The sequence below is a fragment of the Delphinus delphis genome, chromosome X (genome assembly GCF_949987515.2).
Source record: "Delphinus delphis chromosome X, mDelDel1.2, whole genome shotgun sequence".
NCBI classification, from domain to species: domain Eukaryota; kingdom Metazoa; phylum Chordata; class Mammalia; order Artiodactyla; family Delphinidae; genus Delphinus; species Delphinus delphis.
Window position 1 is genome coordinate 83,643,967 of NC_082704.1, and position 22,713 is coordinate 83,666,679.

At 44.1% G+C, this 22,713-nt stretch overlaps 1 protein-coding gene across 1 annotated transcript in view; it reads left to right on the plus strand.

Moving 5' to 3' along the window:
- Positions 1–7,595: 7,595 nt before the first annotated feature.
- SHROOM4 (shroom family member 4) overlaps positions 7,596–22,713 on the plus strand; it is a 212,582-nt gene continuing 197,464 nt past the window's right edge. The window contains exon 1 of the mRNA XM_060001655.1: positions 7,596–7,768. Within this exon, the coding sequence (XP_059857638.1) occupies positions 7,652–7,768 (117 nt within the window). The 5' untranslated portion in view covers positions 7,596–7,651. The remainder of the gene's footprint in view (positions 7,769–22,713) is intronic.

Sequence of the window (22,713 nt, forward strand, 5' to 3'; positions counted from 1 at the left end):
GAGACAATTGGTGTTTTTCTGAGTGGATAAAAGCATGGGTTGACCCAAATGGCAATAGAAGGAAGGATTCTTTATAAAGTTACCTAAGGAGAAACTGAAACTCCATATTTCTTCAGCAGCATGTACTTATGATTTATTTAACAAAAGTACTGTCCCAGATACAGTATTTTGTATGCTAATGTTATACTAGCTTTAATTCAAAAGAAACAGGCCTCTATCCGTAATGTCTTTCCCTAGCCCCAGGCAAAATTCCCCAGGAATGAGACTCTTTAGTAGGTTAGTCTACTTAGATTTGTCCTTTTTTGCAACCCTCACCTCCCACCTCCCCCCGACAACACACACGCCTTTAGGTGTATACTAGGTGGGGGGGAGGAGCTTGCTATTATTTTCTTGTAATCTGTATATGAAAAATACCTGCCACACTAGACTTTTTTTCCCTCTCCACTGATAATTATCATTGCCCCAGATCTCTCCTCTGTGAGAAACATTCAGAAGAGCCAGGGTAATTGTTGGGCAGGGTGGGGATAAATGGAGAAACAAGGGCCTTAGAAATCCAAGTAGAATAGTCCAATAGATCCAATTGATGAGATTAAAAATGAACACTTGGGCTTCCCTGGTGGCGCAGTGGTTGAGAGTCCGCCTGCCGATGCAGGGGACACGGGTTCGTGCCCCGGTCCGGGAAGATCCCACATGCCACGGAGCGGCTGGGCCCCTGAGCCATGGCCGCTGAGCTTGCGCGTCCGGAGCCTGTGCTCCGCAACGGGAGAGGCCACAACAGTGAGAGGCCCGCGTACCGCAAAAAAAAAAACAAAAACAAAAAACAAACCCCACTTTTTGATATCATTTATGACATAATCTGTTTCATTAAAAAATGCTTTGGGTCCCCCTTTGCCTATGAGTCAACTGGCTCAGGAATATTCTGGGTCCATCAATACTTGATTTTCCAAGAAAGCACGGAGGGATGATTAGTAAAGCAATGAATCTATTCTGTCTTTGGGTTCACCTGTAAAATGGTGACTCTAATTCTGACTCTTACCTTATTTTTCCCAAGGGAGTGATGAAATTAAGAAGATGACTTGAGTATCTTAGAAGTATGTGCCATAGTACACAAGATAACAATCACAAAACACAGGTTAGATTTCTCTAATAGGATCATTTGCCTATGACAAATGAGAACTTCCCTAGTCTCTAAATAATCTTCAAACAATCTGTGAGGCAGCACAGAAAGGGTTTCTGAAATAGTGACTGCTAGCACACAGACAGGAAGTAGGAAGTCTGTGACCCCAGAATGGAAGGAAAGGGAAAGAAATGGAACTAAGCAGTCTTTTGAGGTAGAGCCTGCTTCTAAGGGAGAAGGTAGAGCCTGCTTCAAGAATCAGTATGATCACTGTGGGAAGATGGCCCTCAAAGCTAAGTTCAAGGAACACATCTTCATTCTGTCTCCCTCTCTCTCCCACACATACTCAGATCAACCTCCCTTGAGGACTGCATGGAGCTTGGGCCTAACACCCACGTACACTTCCTGTTATACAGATGTACAGACACAGAGGCACCTAGGCAATCAGAGCTCCATTCAGAAACAGGCCCATATAGACATTAAGAAGACAATATGGAATAGAAAGCGGACAGAGGACACACAAATTGCACGAAATGTGTTGGGTAGATATATTTGGGCGGTAGTGGTGAACATTAATACTCTCACCTACACACAAGTTCAGAACCAGTTGAGAGACATGGAAAGCAGAGAGGCAGAGTTTTAAAATATCTGTTTATTACTGTTAAAATCTGGATTGGAGAAAAAAGAATATGTAGATGTCCATAATAGGCTTCTTAATAGCCTCCCCACTTAGCTAGACAGAATTGCCAACTCACCCAAAGGTGGGGAAAGAGGCCAAGAGAGTTATTCTAACAGAAGTACTCCCAAATGGAAACATGAAGAGAGCAGAATGGAGCATTCCAAACTCTTCCCTCCTCTGCAAAAGAGGAGAATATGACAGAGACATGATTAATAAAGTCATCGCAGGATGCTTCTGCAGCCTCCCTGACTTGAAATCCTGGTTTTACCATTTCCTGACTTAGTTTCCTCACTTGGAAAACAGTTACTAATACCTACTTTGCAGGGTCATTGTAATCATTGCCAATAATACATGAAAAATGTGTTGCATGGTGCCTAGCATTTAGCAATTGTCCTCTGAATGTAGGGCAAATTAAGCCCACTGAATGAATACTAAATTTTCTGCTGAAACATTGTTTCAGTAAATATGTAAGCCCTTTAAAAGAACTGTTATGGCCATACTACACAAAGTGATCTACAGATCAAGTGCAATCCCAATCAAAATTCCCATGGTATTTTTCAAAGAAATAGAAAAAAAATCCTAAAATTTGTATGGAACCACAAAAGACCCCAAATAGCTACAGCGATCTTGGGAAAGAAGAACAAAGCTAGAAACGTTACAGTCCCTGATTTTGAAATATATTAGAAAGCTATAGTAATCAAAAACAACAGGATATTGGCATAAAAAAACAGACATATAAACCAGTGGAACAGAATAGACAGCCCAGAAATAACCCCCCGCACAGACATTCAGCTAATATTTGACAAGGGAGCCAAGAACATCCAATGGGCACAGGGTAGTTTCTTCAACAAATGATCTTGAGAAGAATGGATATTCACATGCAAAAGAATGAAACTGGACCCCTATCTTACCATTCACAAAAATTAACTCAAAATGGAATAAAGACTTAAATGTAAGACTGGAAATTGTAAAACTCAGAGAAGAAAACATAGGGGGAAATCTTTGTGACGTTGGTCTCGGCAACAATTTCTTGGATATGACACCAAAAGCATAGGAAACAAGCATAAGTATATGGGACTACATCAAAATTAAAAGCTTCTGCACAGAAAACACAAAACCTAACAAAACAAACAGTAGATAAGGCAACCTATAGAATGGGAGAAAATATTTGCAAACCATATATCTGATAAGGAGTTAATATTTAAAATCTATAAGGAACTCATACAACTCAACGGCAAAAAAGAGAAAGAAAAAAAGAAAAAGCAAATAACTTGATTAAAAAATGGGCAAAGGATTTGAATGGACTTTTTTCCAAAGAATACATACAAATGTCCAACAGGTATATGAAAAGATGCACAACTCACTAATCATAAGGGAAATGCAATGTCTATCACATCATACCTGTTTGGGATGGCCATTATTTTAAAAAAACAGAAATTCATATTAACCATTGCTGGCAAGGGGGTTGAAAAATTGGAATCCTTGTGCATTATTGATGACAATGTAAAACGGTGCAGCCAGCATGGAAAACAGTACAGAGGTTCTTCAAAAAATTAAAAATAGAACAACCATATGATTTAGAAATCTCACAACTGGGTATTTATCCAGAAGAATTTAAATCAGGATCTTGAAGAGATATTTGCACTCCCAAGTTTATTGCATCATTATTCGCAAGAGCCAAGAGGTGGAAACACCTAAATGCCCATTGACTGATGAATGGATAAAGAAGATGTGAGACATATGCATATATATATATATATATATATATATATATATATATATATAAAATGGAATATTATTCAGCCCTAAAAAGGGAAATACTGTCATGCTACAACATAGATGGGCATTGAGAACATTGCTAAGTGAAATAGGCGAGTCACAAAAAGACAAATACTGCATGATTCCACTTATATGAGAAATGTAAAATAGTCAGATTCATAGAATCAGAGTGAAATGATGGTTGCCAGGGGCTGAGGAGAGGTAGGAATGGATGTTGCTATTCAATGGGTACAGAGTTTCAGTCAAGCAAGATGAAAATGTTCTAGAAATCTGCTGTACAACATTGTGCATGTAGTTAATGATACTGTACTCTACACTTAAAATTTTGTTCAGAGGGTAGATTTCATGTCATATACTTTTGCCACAGTAAAAAAATCTGATCTTTTACTAGAGTAAGGATTCTGAAGCTAGGGTCTTTAAGCCTCAGCCCAAACTATATGCAACATGGGGTGATAATGTATAGCTTTCTAGGAGTTTCTAGGGGAGAGAGTGCATAGCTTTCACTAGACTCTCAAAAGAGTCCTTAATTCAGAAAGGAGCTAGAGGCACTACTATGAGGAAAATTGTATTCAAATTTGTGTTAAAAAATAAAAAAGTTCAAAGAAGGACTGCTATTTCAATCTCCTTCCTACCAATAAAGGTAAACTGGTCAATAGATTTCTAATGAGAAAAGACTCCTGTGAGGATTTTTTTTTTTATGAGGTGGAAGTAAACACCCTGTTTTTAATTTCTCTCTCCCTGTTTCTGCTGATGAATCTTTTGCCCACCTCCCCTGTTGGCTCCTTTTTAGATCCTTTGTGATCCTTCTTGACTTTTAAATACTAGCATAATATTTTAAATATTAGCATAATCCAAGGTTTCATCTAAATCTCCATTTTCTTATCATTCTGATATCCCTGCATGAGATTATCCACTCCAAATGGCTTCAACTATAATCCAAATGTGTATTACCAATCACCATTCCTCTCTTGATATGCGGTTTCCTATTTCTACCTGCTTACTGGACATTCCACCTTTTTACCCACAGGCAATTTAACATACTTTAGAGTGAATTTATCATCTGTCCATTGGCTGCACACACACACACACAGACACACACACACACACACACACACACACACAGAGAGAGAGAGAGAGAGAGAGAGAGAGAGAGAGAGGAGGAGGAGGAGAGAAATACACCCCTGGACTCTTCTCCATTGCTTTATTTTCACATGGTTCATCTCCATCATTAACTTATCATTAAGTTATAACACATATAACTATGTTTAGCCACTTGCCAGGAAGTAGTCCCAGAATTTTCAAACTGTAGAGGAACTTAAGAAATCAAGTAGCTCAATCTTTTCCATTAACAGAGAGGGGCAGTGATCTGCTTAATATCACACAGCAATTTAATGGCAGAACCAGCTTAAAATCCAGGCATCTCACATCCTACCCTGTACCCTTTCCATTACATAATCATGCTCCCACTAACTGTACTTCCAAGGAAGAATGAGATCCCTGCCACTAGCAGTAATTTTTATCAGTAAAGAAGCAAGATTATCCAGCCATCCGATGTTCAAAATGGCTACTTATGTGCTGTTTGCACCAGGGGCTGCGTAATTTATGTTCTTTTGCTCTAATAATGGAAATGATAAACTGAAGAGTACAACAAGACATCAGTGTGGAGTAAGTCTTGGAATGAAAATAGATTGGTTAAAGGCTAGCTCAGTGCTTGCTTTCATAATAAGGTTGTGAGGATTTTGACTCTTTCCTTACCAAAGTGTTTTCATATGTATTATTTCATTTTAGTCTTCAACAGGCCTGGGAGGGAGGGAGGTCAGGGCTTATTAGCTGAAGTTTATAGATGAAAAAAAATGAGACTGAAAACAGTTCAGTGATTTGCCCAAGGTCACCCATCTAATTAGTGACAAGGCCAGGGCTCACATGTGTGTCTCCTGCTTCCCAATCTCTTTTCTCTAGTCTAGACACATAATTCTAGTAGACCTTGAATGATGACCACAGATCCTGTGAACTGCACTTTATAGATTTCTATATGCTGAAACTGAAACATGCTAAGTTTTACCAAGTGACAATCATGGAGATAGAAGTCTTATCTCAAAAAGAAGACAAAGGAAAAAAATAAAAGCTCAGTTTCAAGGTGGGACAGAACAAATGAGTGTTATGTCATAGGTTGACATGCAATCAAGAAACAGCTGCCATTTTCTCAAATTTTCTGCTTTCTAGTAGGAGAAATGCAAACAAAAAAATGAACATGATTGAAAGGATTTTTGCAGGTCTAAAAATCTAAAAGATTGAAGGTGGTTCCCCACGTGAGTCATCTCTAAAGACTTTTTTCCTTTTTTTTTTGTTTTTTAAAAAATATTTTTATTGGAGTATAGTTGATTTACAATGTTGTGTTAGTTTCTACTGTACAGCAAAGTGAATCAGTTATACATATCTAAGGACTTTTAAAAAGCAGGTTATAAACACCAAAACTGCAGTTTTATTAAAGAAAAGTCAGGTCACTATCATATAATGCAGACAGTCCAGGAGGCGGAGAAGAAAGGATTGGGGGAGGGAAGAGAGGCTGTGAGAGAAGTTTCAGTGGCCTGAAGGGGCACACACAGGCTGAAGTGTGTTGAAGAGGCTGTGACAGGTGAGGAAATGGAAGCAAAGAGTGACAACCTTGTCTGCAGAAAGCTGACTGTGGAAGTAAGGGTGTCATGGTGTGTGTTCTTGGCGAAGAAGAAGAAACTGCACAAGAAGAAGGCAAGAGATGGAACAGGCAATAGAGCATTGAGGGGTTCTGTGGAGTCACCACTGAGTTGTCAAAACTTTCCCCGCTACTGGGAAGCTCTTTAAAAACTCACTGCCTGAATATGGCTCCAGAGACAACACCTCAGAGAGGGGTGGTAACCGTGCCCAGGTCAAGACTGAGAAATCAGCCCAAGATTTAGTAACAAATTCACTTTTGGGGACTATTAGTGTGGGTATTTGTTTGGTCTGTTCTAAAAGCTCAGCTCAGACACTACAGCCTCAAGCATGAACAGATGAGCAGAGACGTTCTGACCCCTGTCTAAAAGCCGATTCTTCCAAAAGGCACCACATTGTTAATTGGCCAGCTTATCAATGGATGCTCCTTCCTGTAGGTTTGTTTAGGAGTGAAAACAATACTGCTAGTCATAAACTTTGCTGATTCCTGGCTTGGTCATCTCAGTGGGGCAAGTGCAAGGCCGTGCCAGGAACTCCAGATGACTGGAACATACATGAGCACAGTGCTACCCATAGACGCCAGCACTGAGCCAGGGTGCGGCTGAGCCTGGGCAGGGGGCATCCTCAAAGTGCTTCTTTATTTAAACTATGCTCCGGGGCGATGTTTCATAATGACCCCACACACCTAGCTCATACACACAGAGCAGCCTACACACACAGCCCCACTGTGTTCGCTGGCCTGCTTGCTTGACTTTCCATCCCTCTAGGCAAGGTCCACAAATTAGCAGCTTTGTAACCCTCCCAGGACCCGGTTCTCGGGACCTTCAGAAGAAAAAGGCAGTCAGAGAAACATGAACGCGCTAATCGGGAAACCAGCATTTCAGCCCACTCAGCCACGCGGGCCATCCACACTAACGACTTCCACCTCCCCTCGCCTCGGCTGGCTGGAGGGGCGGGGAACTCTGCAGTAAGGAGGAGAACCAAAGAGGGGGGCCTGCCTGAATGAAACAATGTAACAATTGATGTGAAGCCTCGCCTTGCTCCCACTCCCCAGCGATCCTATAGGCGAGGTCCCAGTGACTGCCCCTCCCCATTGCTCCGTTTTCTTGTCCATTACGCGCTATCCCTCCGCCTCTCCTTCTTTCTTTTCTTTTCTTTTTTTTTCCTCCTTCTCCTTTCCCCCCCTCTCTCCCCCTCTCTCCAGCTCCGTGTCATTTCCTCCTTGCGCTCGCTCGCTGCCCGAGCGTCTCCAGCCAGGAGAGTAGGCGGAGCAGGGCGGTGCGGGGTGGCGTAGCGCTGGAGGGCTATGGTGGTGGAGCCGCTGGGGGCGGAGGCAACGTAGCCCCCGCGGAAAAGGAGCCCCGCGGGCCTGAGCCGAGCGGAGGATGGAGAACCGGCCTGGGTCCTTCCAGTACGTCCCTGTGCAGCTGCAAGGGGGGGCGCCCTGGGGCTTCACCCTTAAGGGGGGTCTGGAACACTGCGAACCGCTCACAGTGTCTAAGGTAAGAACTGGCGGCTCTGTCCCAGCGGTGCCCAACTTTGAATGGGCGAGCGGGTGCGCAGGCTGCCGCGGGACGCGGCCCTCAGACCAACTTTGAAACTTGTTCGGTGCTGGGGATGAAAGCCCCGACGTGAAGCATTAGCTACACTGGTGGGGGGGGGGGTCTGGCCACCAGCCCCGGCGCGGACACCCCTTCGGGGTGGCGGGAGCGCTGGATGAGAATGCGGCCGGCCCCGGGTTAGAGCCCCGCGCGCAGACACCCTCGGGAGGGCTCGGGGGCCGATTCTGCTCCCCAGTGTCTGGGCGGTTGCTCCCCTCCGTTGGAGCTGGAGGAAGTGGTGGCTGTTGGGGGTTCCTCCTTGGAAGTTCCCGTGCCCCTGCGGGACAGCGACGGGCTGAAGGGACAGGCAAGGCGCCTTGGCACATTTCTTCAAGGCGTCGGTCCCTGGATCGACCGGCGGGTCATTTCGCCCGGGCAGGTTGCGGGGCGAGGGTCCGGTGTGGGAACGGAGATGAGGCATCGGTGGCTTTCGTCAGCCTCACTTCCCACGGCCGGACGCGCGCACATCCATTCAGCCGGTGGGGCGTTGCTGCTGCCGCTTGGGCTCGGCCTTTCCCTCCCGCCGGAGTCCTGCCCCAGCGCTGGCGAGATTTCCTGCACGTTGAGGAGAGTGGAGGAAACTTTTGCGCCATGGAGCGCAGCTGTGCCGCCGCCGCCGCCGCCGCCGCCGCCGCCGCCGCCGCCGCCGCCGCCGCCGCCGCCGCCGCCGCCGCCGCCAGGGTTTGTTTGTTTTAGGAGGCTGTGGTCTGCTGGAAGCCAAGTTGCAGCTGAGGGCAGGGTAGAGGAGCTCTCCCGAGCACTCCAGAATCCCTGAGCAAGCCATCCCCCGGTAGGGGTGAGTGTAGGGGGTGGGGGCCGCGGGGGCTGTAACTGGGAAGAGAGATTTGCAGGACGACTCACCTTGAGGCGCCAGATGCCCAAGGGAGCGAACTTCACGAACTTTATCCTGTTGTGTTTTTTTTGTTTTTGTTTCTCTGAAATGCTCAAATCTGAAAAGCCCTTCCCCTTACAACCCGCTCAAATTGCAGTTGAGGTGGAAGACGTGGGTTTGGGCTGCAGATAAAAAGATGTGGTTTCTCTGTGGGGAACAAATGTCACTTTATTGTTTTGGCTTCTTAACGTGGGTCACGTCTCAGCAGGAGGTGGCGAATGCCCCCGCCACACCCCTGCGTAACCTGTGCCCCTTTCGCCAGGCACCGGAGCTGCTGGTTAACTTGTAGGGGGTCCTTCAGGCCTTGGGGGCCACACTCTTAGCAATCCTGGGGTGTTGCCATGGGGTGTACCAATCATCTTGAGTGCCTGAGGCAAAACTTTGAGGGGCTGTCAGGGAAACCTGGGATCTTTAGCTTCCCCAAACACCAATAACCAGCCCAGATCTTCACCCAGCACCCCCTTTCCCCATACTAGTCATGTATTTCTAACCAGCCTAAGATTGCTTTGTCACCCACTGTCACGCCATTCCTTCCCCCCCACACACAAGTCACTATCCCTTTCCCTCCAATATTATCCGGAGGGAGTAATAAGCTTTTTTTTTTAAACACTCTCAAACAACCCCTTTGAGGAGGGGAATCCTGGCCTTCAGGAATTTCTTCTAATCAAACTCCTCCTCTCCCTGCTCTTTCCACCAAGGTCAGAACTGTCTATGCAGCCCTCCATGGTCTGGCAGTTCCCCCCTTTCTTTTTCTCCTGACACCACCCACAGACTTTCCAGTCTGCCCAGACAACCTGCCTTGGAGAGGTCATTTTTCACCCCTGCCCAGGGCTGACCCATCCTGAGAAGCACCCCAGAGAGTGGTTGCTGCTGTGGTCCTGGATTGTTTTGTGAGCCAGCAAGAACATGGCAAGGGGGTGTTACTAAGTATGGGGCAGCCAACAATTTGTGGTCTGGCTCGGGGATTATTTGAGGGTAGATGAGGGTTTCCTTGGCCAAGCTGTTAAGGAAATGACTCGTGTGTTGAGAGGCAGGGTGCCTTTTAACGACTCCCTTTCTGCTGAATGTACAGTTGACCCCTATTATATATGAAGGATCATTATTACACACATTTGGATATGCAGGGGGTAACATAATTTCTCCCATTTATCCCAGATAGCTTGATTCCTTCCAGTAAAAGCCAGCTATATATAACCTGGTTAGCCCTATTACTGTATAAAGGGGCCATGGCATTTTTGTAAGGTGCAATGGTTGCCTGTATTTTTTTTCTTGCCAAGACAGTATGTGGCATAGTTCATTAATCCCCTTTTAATTTTTCTACCTTAGTTTTGTTTCCCCTTATGCTTCAGAACAATACAGATTTCTTCTTGAAAATAGCTTCAGTCTGTACACATTGGTGGGGATGGGATGGAAGGGTGTACAAAGAGAATTGTATTGACAGATTGAAAACTTGGGTTCTAATCCTTGCTCTGCCACTCACTAGCCCCAGGATCCTGGGTGCATCACTTGCCCTCCCTGGGCTTAGATGTCTTTAAAGAAGACTATGACAGTCTGGTAGCCAATCCTTTATGCCAGTGGTAGGCTCCAAATCTATAATATTTTCTACCACTTGGAGAGTTTATTTTTTTAATTATTATTTTTGTTGAAGTATAGTTGATTTACATTTTTGTGTTAGTTTCAGGTGTACAGCATAGTGATTCTTTTTTATTCAGGTTATATTCCATTATAGATTATTACAAGATATTGGGTATAATTCTCTGTGCTATACAGTAAATCCTTGTGGCTTATCTGTTTTATGTATAGTAGTTTGTATCTGTTAATCTCATACTCCTAATTTGTCCCTCCCCCTCTCCCTATCCCCTTTGGTAACCATAAGTTTGTTTTCTGTGTCTGTCAGTCTGTTTCTGTTTTGTATATAGATTCATTTGTATTATTTTTTAGATTCCACGTAAAAGTGATATCATACAGTATTTGTCTTTGTCTGACTTATTTCACTAAGCATTATACTGTCTAGGTCCATCCATGTAGCTGCAAATGGCAATATTTCATTCTTTTTTATGGCTGAGTAGTATTCCATTATATATGTGTGTGTGTGTGTGTGTGTGTATATATATTACATCTTTATCCATTCACCTGTTGATGGAAACTTGGGTTGTGTCTATGACTTGGCTATTGTAAATAGTGCTGCTAAGAACATTGGGGTGCATGTATCTTTTCGAATTAGAGTTTTTGTTTTTTCCAGCTCTATACCCAGTAGTGGAATTGCTGGATCATATGGTAGTTCTATTTTTAGTTTTTAAAGGAATCTCTATACTGTTCTCCGTATTGGCTGCACCAATTTACATTCCCACCAACAGTGCACAAGGGTTCCCTTTTCTCCACATCCTCTACTTGGAGAGTTTCTCAATTCTTCCGGTAGTACTGCAGTTTGTGAAGGGGCATGGGGCAATACCATTGAGGGATGTATCCAGTCTTGGCGGCCTCCCACCCCAGTGACCTTTTGCACGCCAGCTTGTGTTTCCAGAGTAGGTGAGCACTGGGTTGCAGACACTCCCTGGTGGAGTCTGGGCTCAGGGAGTAGGAGAGGACTGTTTTGGTGACTCCAAATCACTTGTGATGATCTCAGGTCAGGCAGAGACAGAGGTAAGGTGCCAGAACCATGGTAAGAAATATTGGAGAACCTCCTTCGGTGTCATGGGGAAAAACACCCCATGGATCTGATGTGGTGTACATGCTTGGAGATAGCTTGTGGAACAGGTGGAGGCATCTTGGGAGTGGAGGAATTTGAGGAAAGATGATTAGTGGGAAGAGTGCATAGAGTGTGAAAGTGTATTTCATATTTGTTATGGGGGACCCTTTGGATCAGGAAATAATCAGGTTGGGGAAATCATTAGTTCCTATAGGCTCCTATGATTTCCCTGAAAGTAGGGAATTCAGCTGCCGAAGTTGTGGAGACTGGTATAGCCTTCTCTTAACAATTAAGTGACAAAAAAAGAAGAAATGTTAAAAAACAACTATTATTATTGATTATCCCATGTGTAAAGTGATGGTTTATGATTGCCCCATACAGTGTGATGTTCCCAAAGAAATGTGACCAACTAGAGAATTGGGCCCATGCCCTTGGCGTTATTGATTCCTTTGGTTAGCATCTACCTCGTTGACCCAGGGGGCCTGTCTGGATGAAGTGGAGATTCTCTTCTAATCAGACTTGGCTATTTGCTACCTAGGGGTCCCCCTCTACCCCCTCTACAGTGTAGACAGTCATCCATGAAGTTGGCTCCATGCGCTGGAAAAGATCCACTTTGGAGGGTGGGTGACCTTTTCAAGGTTCTGGCGCCAATGATTATGCATCAGATAGGGCCTCTCAGAGGCCTCAGAGATTCAAATTGTATCCTCCTGTGGTGTGTGTGCGTGCGTGCGTGTGTGAGAGAGAGTTGCTAAGCTGTAGCGTAAGATTCCTATACTCATTTTGAGTTCTTGGAAATGTGCCCTGAGGTTGGCTGAGGGTGGAGAAAAGAAAGGGTGGAGACCAATGTGGGGATGCAGGAAAAGGAGAAGGAGGAAAATTGGGGAGAAGGACAAGACATTGCAGAAACTGGCTCACCCTACATATTTGCCCTTTTCCTGGCCCATTTTTGGTGGCAGTCTCTATCTGGCACAGTGAAGGAAGTGGATGCTAGTTACTGCCCTGGAACAAAGTAGGGTGGGGTGGGGCAGTAGCCTGGAGGAGGAAGAAGCTTCACCTCCTCCACTTAGTGTGCACTGATGTTGCTATATTATTTTATCCTCTTTGGACCCAAGCTTCTATTTGCCAAATGAGGGTCGTTGGCCCATCTTTATTAGCACAGATGATGTGAAGATGAATTGGGCAAACCCTAATTCTGTGTGACATCCTTAGCCTAGGAAAATGGCAGGACATGCTCTTTGTTTTTATACCCTCCCCCATCCCCACTATGACTTTATTTCTAGAAGAAGTACACAAAGAGGCATTTGAGATTTCAAGAGGACGTGGGTAAAGTCAGATTCAGGCTATCTTGTGGCTGGCAGTAGATTTGGCTGTGACTTTGAGTTCTTGTTGGGTGCAGAGGTAGTGTTATGTGAGAAATGGTAGTTCTATGAAACCTTCTTAGTTATGTTACAGGCCGGGCCCACCCCCAGTACAGGGCTTGGCATTCACAAGGAGACCCTTCATGGGATGTGCTTCTTGATAGCTTAGTCCAGCCTGGTTACTTAGATGAATCTCCTCCTCATCTCTGCTTCTAGAATCAGCAAAGATGTCTACTACCTCAGTTCCCCAAATGCTCCTCTCTCAGAAAGTAAGCTTTTGGGGACATGGGGTAGGAATCCATCCAGAGAAATACAAAGAAGGTTGGAGGGAGGTAGTAAGGCAAAGAGGGTGGGTGGTATGTCTGGCAACCCTGGGCTGAGCTTTGGGTACACACTACTTTGGGGCCTGCTGGGCTGTCACAACACACCTGGTAACCTATTGCAATCCACACATGTGCTCCCTGAAGTGAAAAAAGGCCAAGCCTATTAGAGGCTTTTCCTTCTCTAAAACCTCAAAGAAAATAATTCAACTCCAGCTGGAAGACACTTGAATGTTGTCCCTTAACCAGAATTCAGATGATTTTGCCCCTTGCTCTCCTCCATCTCCTCCCAGGAATTTTTTTTTTTTTAAGAGAAAAGAGAGACTCAGATTTGAGGTTGGTGTTTATGGAGTGATTATCTGGAGGGAACATCAGAATTTTTATAGTTAGGCTTCTTCAGAACCAGGGAACAAAAATATGCTGACCTGTCTGAGAAAAGTTAATGAAGAACAGCAGAGATTAAGTGAAGGGCTGCTCTAACAAAGCACCCTCCTTCCCCGACCCTCACCAAAGGGCAGACTCAACTCAGGCCTGCTAATGGAATGCTGTTCTTTGAGGTGGCTGGAATCACAGATTAGCAGAGTGAGGAAGGCCTTGTGGAAGTCACCTGGTCTTAATCTTAACCGATCCATGTGCAGTAGCCCTGAGCTTGTTCTCCTGTGGTCATGGGGGAGCTCACTCCCTTCTTAGCCAGTCCATTTCAGTGTTGAAAAGTTTTGACTGTAGTAGACATCTTTTTCTCAGGTCGAGCTGAAATCATTCTCCATCTACCTATTCTCTATGGGTCCTATATCTCTGCCTTCTGGGACCACACAGAACAAGATGCTTTCTCTTACTTAGGACAACCTTTGGGAAGTCTGAAGACAAAGACTGTGTCTCTTTGTCTCATTTTTCTAGGCTAAAGAGCCTTAGCTCTTTCAGCTGTTCCTTACAGGATCTGAGATCCAGCCTCCTCCCACTCTGGATGCACTCCAGCCTGGCCATGTTCCTCTTGAGTTAGGGAGCCCACAGCTGAATGCAGTAACTGAGGAGAGTCTGACCAAAGTTAGGTAGGACCATTCTTTAAAAAAATACAGCTGAAGACCACTTTGGCTCTTTCTGGCATCCATGCCATACGAAGACTCTGTGTCAAGCAAAGCCTTTTAGTGGAAGTATCTGTGCTGCGGCTAAGCCACACCTGCCCAAGGCCTTTACCTAGGCACCTGGGACAACTACATAAGAGATTTAGGAGGGGCACATCTCATCACTCACTATGTAGTTAGAATTGCCCCTAGCCCTGCCCCTAGCCCAGGTCAGCCTTGGAAAAAGTGTTCTAAGGGAGATGATAGGGAAGACATAAGCCATGAATTCCAGGAGCATATATATTTCTACAGAGTTACAGACAAGGAATTTGTATAATAGAAGAAGGAAGTGGCAGTTGGCGAATAGTGTCAAAATCAGACCTCTAGAACATCAGATTGATTTGATTTGATTTTTAACCAACTGCTGGCTTGGAAATTGTAGGAATAACCTCTCTGAACTTAATTTTCCCCTTCTGGAACAAATAGGTGTCTCCAAGATTGAAGATGCTGACCCTATGTGACATACAAGCAGTCTCCAACTTACGGAACCCCTCGGTGGGAATTTAGACACAGCAGTCCCCAGCCCTGTCAGATGTTTATTTCTGTGCACATTGCCACTGGCACTGGCTGCAAATCTCCTATTGTTGCTGCCATTCCTGTGTTCTGAGGTCTTCTGTCTGTACCTGGAATACCCACAAGAGTCGTTCCTTCTGGAGGTCTTGCACTGACAGTCTCGCCCCTCCCCCACACCCTCACATCTACCAGTTTGTCACCTGAGTTGGGCAAATACCTTTTCTTGCTACTGAAGCCCTGATTGGGGAGTGTATTGAAGTGGAGCTTAATCTTCATTATCACTGAAGGATGAGAGGCCTGGAGAAGAGAGTTAAAGTCTAGGAAATATGTCCCCCTGACACAGTTATTAATAGTGGCCACGTTCAGAACCGTTCTGGAGAGGCCTCTTTCATCGATAGTGTATCACTGATGAAATTACAGAAACTAACCACCATTTACAATATTCTGTCTATAGGGAACTGCATTCAAAGCTCCAAGCTGCTTATTTACGAAAGGTAATCTTGGAAAACAATCCATAAGTCAGGGACAACAAGTGCTCTAGATATCTCTGTTACATAGATGTAGATGGGTTTGGGGTTTCTACTACTATCACTGCCCAGGTGCTCATATCCTTGATCCTGGGGCCAGATTTGTGTGTACATACAGTGTATGCATCATTAAATTTCTCTCTGAAACTGAACTCCAGGTTTACCTGATTTATCTTGTAATCAGCAAGTGACCCTTTTATATTACTTATGTTGGTACCTAGATCACTTTCACTCAGTTTCTATGAAGGCAATATTTTGTTTCCTGGTGCTGCCCTGAAATTCCTGCTTCAGACAGACTTCAATTAAGTCATTAATGAACAAGTTGAGATATTATTTTTCCCTGCTAAAGACTGCGTTCCAAAGACTGGGATGGGATAGAGGTTTGTTTCCTTACACCCCTTCGCCCTATCCAGTGTAAACAGGCCAAGTGGAAAGATTGTCTTAGGCATTAGTTTTGCAAGGGATGATTCGTTCTTCCTCACATCACACTGGCATGTTTACTTGGGCACATAGCCATCCTGGCTGGGCACTGAAATTGCAAAGATCAAGATGACTCCGTTTCTCAAAGAGACTAACTCCTCCCCATTGACTTCACCTCCACTCCCTCCTCTTTCAGTGCGAGTCTGTGACTACGCCATGCTATGGGATGAGCACTGCCTGGTAGCAACAGAGACAAATTTTCCATGCATCTAGGCTACCCTTCTTTCATGTCCAGTCTTTGGTTCCCAGCCCCCACCCACCAGCACCAAGTTGCTTGAGGCCTACATTTGGGACTGTCTCATTCAAGTGTCACTACTTCTTGGTTCATTCATTGTCTTCCCTGCCCGCTGTCCAAAACCCAGCTTTTTGTTGTTGTTGTTGTTTTTCTTTTTTGGTACAGTGGGCCCTTCTAGTCTGCTGTACCAGTTCTGTCCCTCTTGGCTCAGCCATACTTCCGGTGTGGGGAGGTTGGGGGAGAGAAGTTCACAGAGTTAAGGTTGATAAAGTTTGAAAACTCTCAGCAAATTGGTAGCCGGATCAGGGGGAACTTTTCTCATACTGTGTCTCTCTCTGTCCTGTTTCAGTGGAGGACTGGACCTTTGTCGCATTCCTGATATTCTCTTATCAACTCGCTGAGTAATCTTGGCATGTTATTTCACCTCTCTGTACCCTCCTGTTTCTTCTCAGCCTCTCTGAGGGGCAAGCTTCTGCTTTATTGACGGGATGCTAAGAGCTCCAGGATCTTCGCTCATGATCTAGGCTGTGGAAGTGTAAAGGCTGACTGACAGCAGGCAGTTCTTCCAGGGCTTAGCTTTTCTCCACGCTCCTACTTCCTACGTTTCCAGAAGTGGCTGTTTCCTGGTATGTTCTCAGGGACGGCGTGCCGCATGGTCTGTTAACTTTCACTCAAGTCTTTTAATGTTACATCTGTGAGGAATGCGGGAGGTGGGACTAATTTGACAGGATCAAGGGTTAAGCCCAGTGATGGACAGACCCTTTGTGGTGTCTTCTGGCCCCCACCCTAACGCCACTCAGCAGATTCCCAGCTGTATGGTCTTCTCTCTTCCTGAGCCTCTGGCAGGGAAGTTTTGAATGGTTCTCCTATACTGCCTTTCACGGTCCATCAGAAATTGATTTTTCTTTTGGGGGAGGGGGTTGGGGGTGAGATGAGGTAGACCTGGGAGGAAAGCTCGTTCAACTAGTTATTCTGGAAAGGGGTTAGAGTCTCATGGCTGCTGCCCCATCTTTGCTTATGAGAACATGACAAGCTAAAGCCTTGCCTTTATTGGGCTGCCTTGCTGCTTTCCATTTCTTTTCGTTTGTATTTGATGTAAGTAAAACCTCCTCTGAAAACTTCTGCAGGTAGGCAGTTTTTGATGGCATATTATCTCTGACTTAGAGGGTGAGGGATGATATCTTGGAGACTCAGGGGAGAGTAAGTATCAGTTCTTGACTCTCATGTTCTTTGAAGGACTTGACTGAGAGTTTGGAGCTCTGTGTTAATTTAAATTTGTAATCAGGGAGTAGCAAGGCAACAGGAGGAAAAGTGGACCAGGCAGGGACCTGGATACTCCACTTGTGTGGTTGTGCCTCATTGGATGGAGGTAATGCCGTTTGGTTGGATCTCAGCAACCTCTTGAACTAAATGGGTGATCCAGGCGTAGATATGGAGGGATAGGGGAGGTAGTGGACCTGCTATGTGGTAAATACTGCTACTTCTAGGTGTTTTACATATATTCTTATTTAATTTTTACAGTAACTCTTTGAGGTAGATATTGATCTCCCCATTGTGCAGATGAGGGGACTGAGGCTCAGGAGAAGTAACAGACTCCATATGGATGAGCTGGCATTCAAATTGACTTCTGTCTGACTCCATATCCCAGACTGTTTCAACACTATCATGTTTACATAGGTGAAAGAAAGAGAGAGAGAGAAAAAGAACTGGATAAGAATATGACAAGGGGTGGGGAATGAGAGAAATTAGAGAAATGTAACTTACTGCAAAAATTGGTACTGTTAACAGTACATGCCAGTCAGGGGTCAGGGTCAAAGGAAAGGTTTTGTTTTATTTTATTTTGTTTTAAATCTCAAGTCAGGGTAAGAAGTATAAGCTTGGATTCAGAAGACCTGAAGTTCAGTCTTCGTTTTGCTGCTCAATATTTGTGTATGACTGGGCATGTCATTTTCCTCTCGGTGTCTCCATTTCCTCATTTGAAAAATGAAAATAATAAAACTTGCATTTTTTCCCCAGTAGGGAGGGAGATTGATTTTATCTTTTATCTCATATAAATACTAGATGTGTATGTGATTTAAGAAAGGAAAAGCATTCTACAGGTGTCCCTTATTAAGCAGAAATGCTCTTAAGGGAATTCTGAACTTAAAAAATTAAGTGTATGAAGTTACCAAATCTTTGGAAGTTGTATGAAATGGCAGGACATCTTTAATGTGACGTTTGCTCCTGGCAGAAGTTGGAGGACCAGACATGATTTCTGGCTAATGTTTGAAGAGACAGCAATTTGAAAGGCTGTGCTAAGCCTTGTTTGGCTCCTACCTAAGAGCTCTCAATTAAGCCTCCAATCAATCAATCAGTCCACCAGTCAACACGTATTTGTTGAACACTTTGTAAAGTGCCTTACCCTAAACTAGAGAATACAAGAGATAGCCACCATGGAAGACCTGTTCCCTGGAAATGACAGTTTTGTTGAAGAGAGGCACTACTGCAAGCCTGGGGAACAAAAACCTTAATTTAAGTGCTGAAACCATGGGCTAGGATCTAAGAGCAACATTTTAAAAAATTTATTGAAGTATAGTTGATTTACAATGTGTTAATTTCTGCTGTACAGCAAGGTGATTCAGTTATACATATACATACATTCTTTTCATATTCTTTTCCATTATGGTTTATCACAGGATATTGTATATGGATCCCTGTGCTATACAGTAGGACCTTGTTGTTTATCCATTCTGTATATAATAGTTTGCATCTGCTGATCCCAAACTCCCAATCCATCCCTCCCCGACCCCCCCTTGGCAACCACAAGTCTGTTCTCTATGTCTGTGAGGAAGAGCAACATTTATTCAGTGAGAAGAGATTTCATTGCAGGCTGATGTGGTTAGGGAGCTTTGTGGAGAAAGGAAGAATTGAAGCTAGACCTTGAGGGCTATACAGGATTTAGGTAGGTTGGGGAGGAAGAAAGGCATTCATTCCAGTTAGTACAAGTGCTGCATGTCCTAAGGACTCAGGCGACAGGCCAGTTGGTTCACCCCCACAGTGAACTAAGAGTATGAGCTCCCCAAGGGCCAGGTATGTGTGGTTTCTTCATTTATTCACTTATTAATTCATGCATTAAATTTATTGAGTGCCTGTTCTAGGAGCTGAGCTATACTTCCTATGGCCTGTGAAACCAGTGCACAGCCCCACGAACGTCACTTTTATTTGCTTTCTAAAAATACTTTCATAGTGCGTACCTTGGACCAGGCACTGGTTTTCTATTTTAACACATATTAGCTCCTTTATCAATCCCATTTTGCAGATGAGGAAATTGAGGAATAGAGAGGTTAGGTAACTTGCCCAATGTGATACTGCTTGTGTGGCTGGATAAGTGGATCAGTGAGGATCTGCTTGAGTAATGAGACATAAGGGTGAATGGATTTGAGCCAGTTATTCTGAAGAACCCAGAACATTGGGCTATAGGATGGATTCAGGTTGGAAGTATGTAGCCATTTTGTTGTTTTTTGGAGGATTAGAGTTAAAGTATTAAAAATAAAGCATCTAACACAGTACCAGCCATATAACTGCTTACACAAGGAAAGACCTGTACTGAACAATTGGAGATGGCATTATAAAGGAATCAGTCATCTTGGCAACGTGCTGACTGTTGTTAACACATTAGCAAGTTGCCAGAGGTTGTGGTAATATACACCATTTGGATCTGAAGAAATGAGGGAGAGGCAGGAGTTAGAGATGAATCCAGTATTTCTAATCTAGAAGGCTCTAGGTGGTGACGGAGATTGGGAGGGCTAACCAGGTTTAGTTAAGTTTTGGATCTTCTGAGACCATAGGACCATCAGGGAAAGGAGTTCCATAGGCAGTTCAGAAAAAGAAAAAGAATTTTATTTAAGGCCACTGGTCAGTTAAAACAACAAATCATTATTTTAGGAACATAATGGTTAACACAGATGATTTACTAATCTGCTGATTGTTGTGGAAATGACTTAATTGCCAGACAATCTCATGCCCCAACAGACATTGGAACAGGCCTGCATTGTTATTTAATGGGCTTTTCTGGTCATAGTTTGGTCTTGCTATCTCCTCCAATCTGCAGGCTGCCTAGTCACCTGAGGTATTACTGGCTGAAGTTCTTTCTGTCTAACTTAGTACTTTCAAGTGATGGGGAAGTCCAGAAATCAAACAAACAAAAAATAGAAGAAGCTGTCAAAACGCCAAAGTTCAGACATGAAGCTGGAAATGTTAAAAGATTCGAGGCTGTTAAAAAACATCAGTTGTCTTGCCAAGATATTTAAAGATTGTTTTCGCTATATGAAAAGTAAAATGTGGAGGCTTCGTAAGGCAAACTCCACTGGAGTTTCAAGTCTGGATTGCATTTTTGTTGTTAGTAGTTTTATGCTCTCTGCATGGGGGAGTATTATTAATCTGTGAATATCATTGTTCATATTTCTGCAGTAGCATTGGTTCTTAAAATGTGACCTTTGAAAAAGCATTGTTAAACTTGCAAATATGATTTAATTGTTTTCAGTGGTGTCCTCACCGTACTTTCATCCTGAGTTTTATATTAAAATAAAAAAGAAACTAACACAACATTGTAAAGCAACTATACTCCAATAAAAATTAATTAAAAAAAGGAAATAGGGATTTACTTCACAAATTCATTGGCTGCAAATCTGGCTGGAAAACATCACTTTATTATTAAGAGACTTCTGCACATTTGGAGTGATTATCTGACCCAAACCCTAGACTGGATGTCCTGTATACTTACAGAAAATTCTCAGGAAATGTTAACTTTCCTACCTCCTTCCTTCTTAGATTTGCTTTCTAGATCCATTACTTTTTTTTGTACAGCATCACATGCTTTTCTGCATGGTGAAAAACTGAAATTCAGAATGTTGTAAAGATGCTTGTGCCATGGAACTTGGTCTCTTCACTCCCTCCCTCCTCGTAGACAAAACTCATTTCATGCTAAAAATCTAATGGGCACGTGGGTTCGCTTTACCTAACTCTGACCAGGTGAAATAGCTTGTAATTTATATTTGAAACTGATTTGAGTATCTAGCTGCTGGGGGTGTTTTTGTGAAAAAGGCGTACCCAAGTGCTCGGGCTTTTTTTTTAACATCTTTATTGGAGTATAATTGCTTTACAATGGTGTGTTAGTTTCTGCTGTATAACAAAGTGAATCAGCTATACATATACATGTATCCCCATATCTCCTCCCTCTTGTGTTTCCCTCCCACCCTCCCTATCCCACCCCTCTAGGTGGTCACAAAGCACCAAGTGCTGGGGCTCTTGCAAGAGCCAGCTTGCCAGTTTGTCTCTGCTGTGTGAGTGCTGGTGGGAGGATGATACTCTCCCTCTCTGGATGTAAAGGGTTAAATATGTAATTTTCATGTTTTCCCATGCCTTTGGCTGGAGAAATGTGCAGTGTTCTGAAACCTGCCCAGGCCCTGCACATATTGTATCTGCTTAAGGAAGGTTTTGGCTCTTAGCCCTTCTCAGCTGCATTAGGGTTCAGGTTTCATCCTTCTCCCCTTCCAGCCACTAATAAAAGCCAAAAGAATTAAGAATCAGGGAGAGTTAATTCCCACTGCTAAGACCCAGGTGGGGCCCTTCCACCTCCCATCCCAGCTTCTAGGTTAGAGCCCTAATTTAGGGCTGAGCTCTAGTCTAAGCCTGTAAGTGACAGTGATCTGGAACAGGCCCCAGAAAAGCACTTGACAATCAGGTTTTGACTTATGTTGGCATCTCTCTCTCTCTCCCCCCCCTCCTGCCTCCCCCCTCCCTCTCTCTCCCTTCTCCCTTTCCCCTCCAGCTCCTCTGTTGGGATCTTAGAAGAGACCAGGGGCCAAGCCAACCGATGCTATTACAGAAATGGAAATGATGTATCATAGTTCCTTTCTTCTAAACTGGGAGTTTGGGATGAAGCTTCTACTTTTTTCTTAAGTTCCTGACCCAGCTTCAGTACAACATTAGGAGTCTCATTCAGAATAAGAAATGTCATTGATATCTCACCCAGCTTAAAAGAGATGCATAGTAATGAGCTCTGAAATTGTGAGCTCAGACAGAGAAGGCAGCTTTGAAGGAGGATCTTGCAAGAGCTGGGACAGGCAGGAAGAAGCCTCCTTCTGGAACAACTACACTATTGTAGTGGCCTCTTCAATGGTTTCCCTCCCTTTGATCATCCCCCCTCCCACTTAAAATTATTTAATATTTCCCTGCTACCTCCAAAATAGAGCCCAAACTACTTTAGCCTGGTGTAGGGACCATTGTCCACTGGGCTCGAGTCTTACTTTCTAGCATTCCTTCCAGGACCCAAATTCTCAGGCAGAGTCTTTTCCTCTCCACTCCCCCCACCAACACACCTGGGAAGTTCTGTCCTCCAAATTTCCCATCGCGATGTTCTTTGAGTGGCTCGGCTTCATATTGCCGACTCAGAAGGCCTGCTCCCTTCTCCCCTCCCCTCCCACTTGGGCCTAACCTTCAAGCCCTACTCTATGCCCCAAGCGCATCATCTCAGTCTGCTCCTGGTGGATGTAATCTCTCCCTTTTTGGAATGCTGGACTTCTGATTTTCCAGTAGAAATTTTTGGGGACTTTGACTGCCCTGTGTCTGGTTTGCTGGACCAAAATCTTCTAGAGGACAATGGCTGTGTCTTCTGTATCTTTACTATCCTCAGCACAGAGCAGAGCAGATTCTCCATAATGGTTTGCTGAA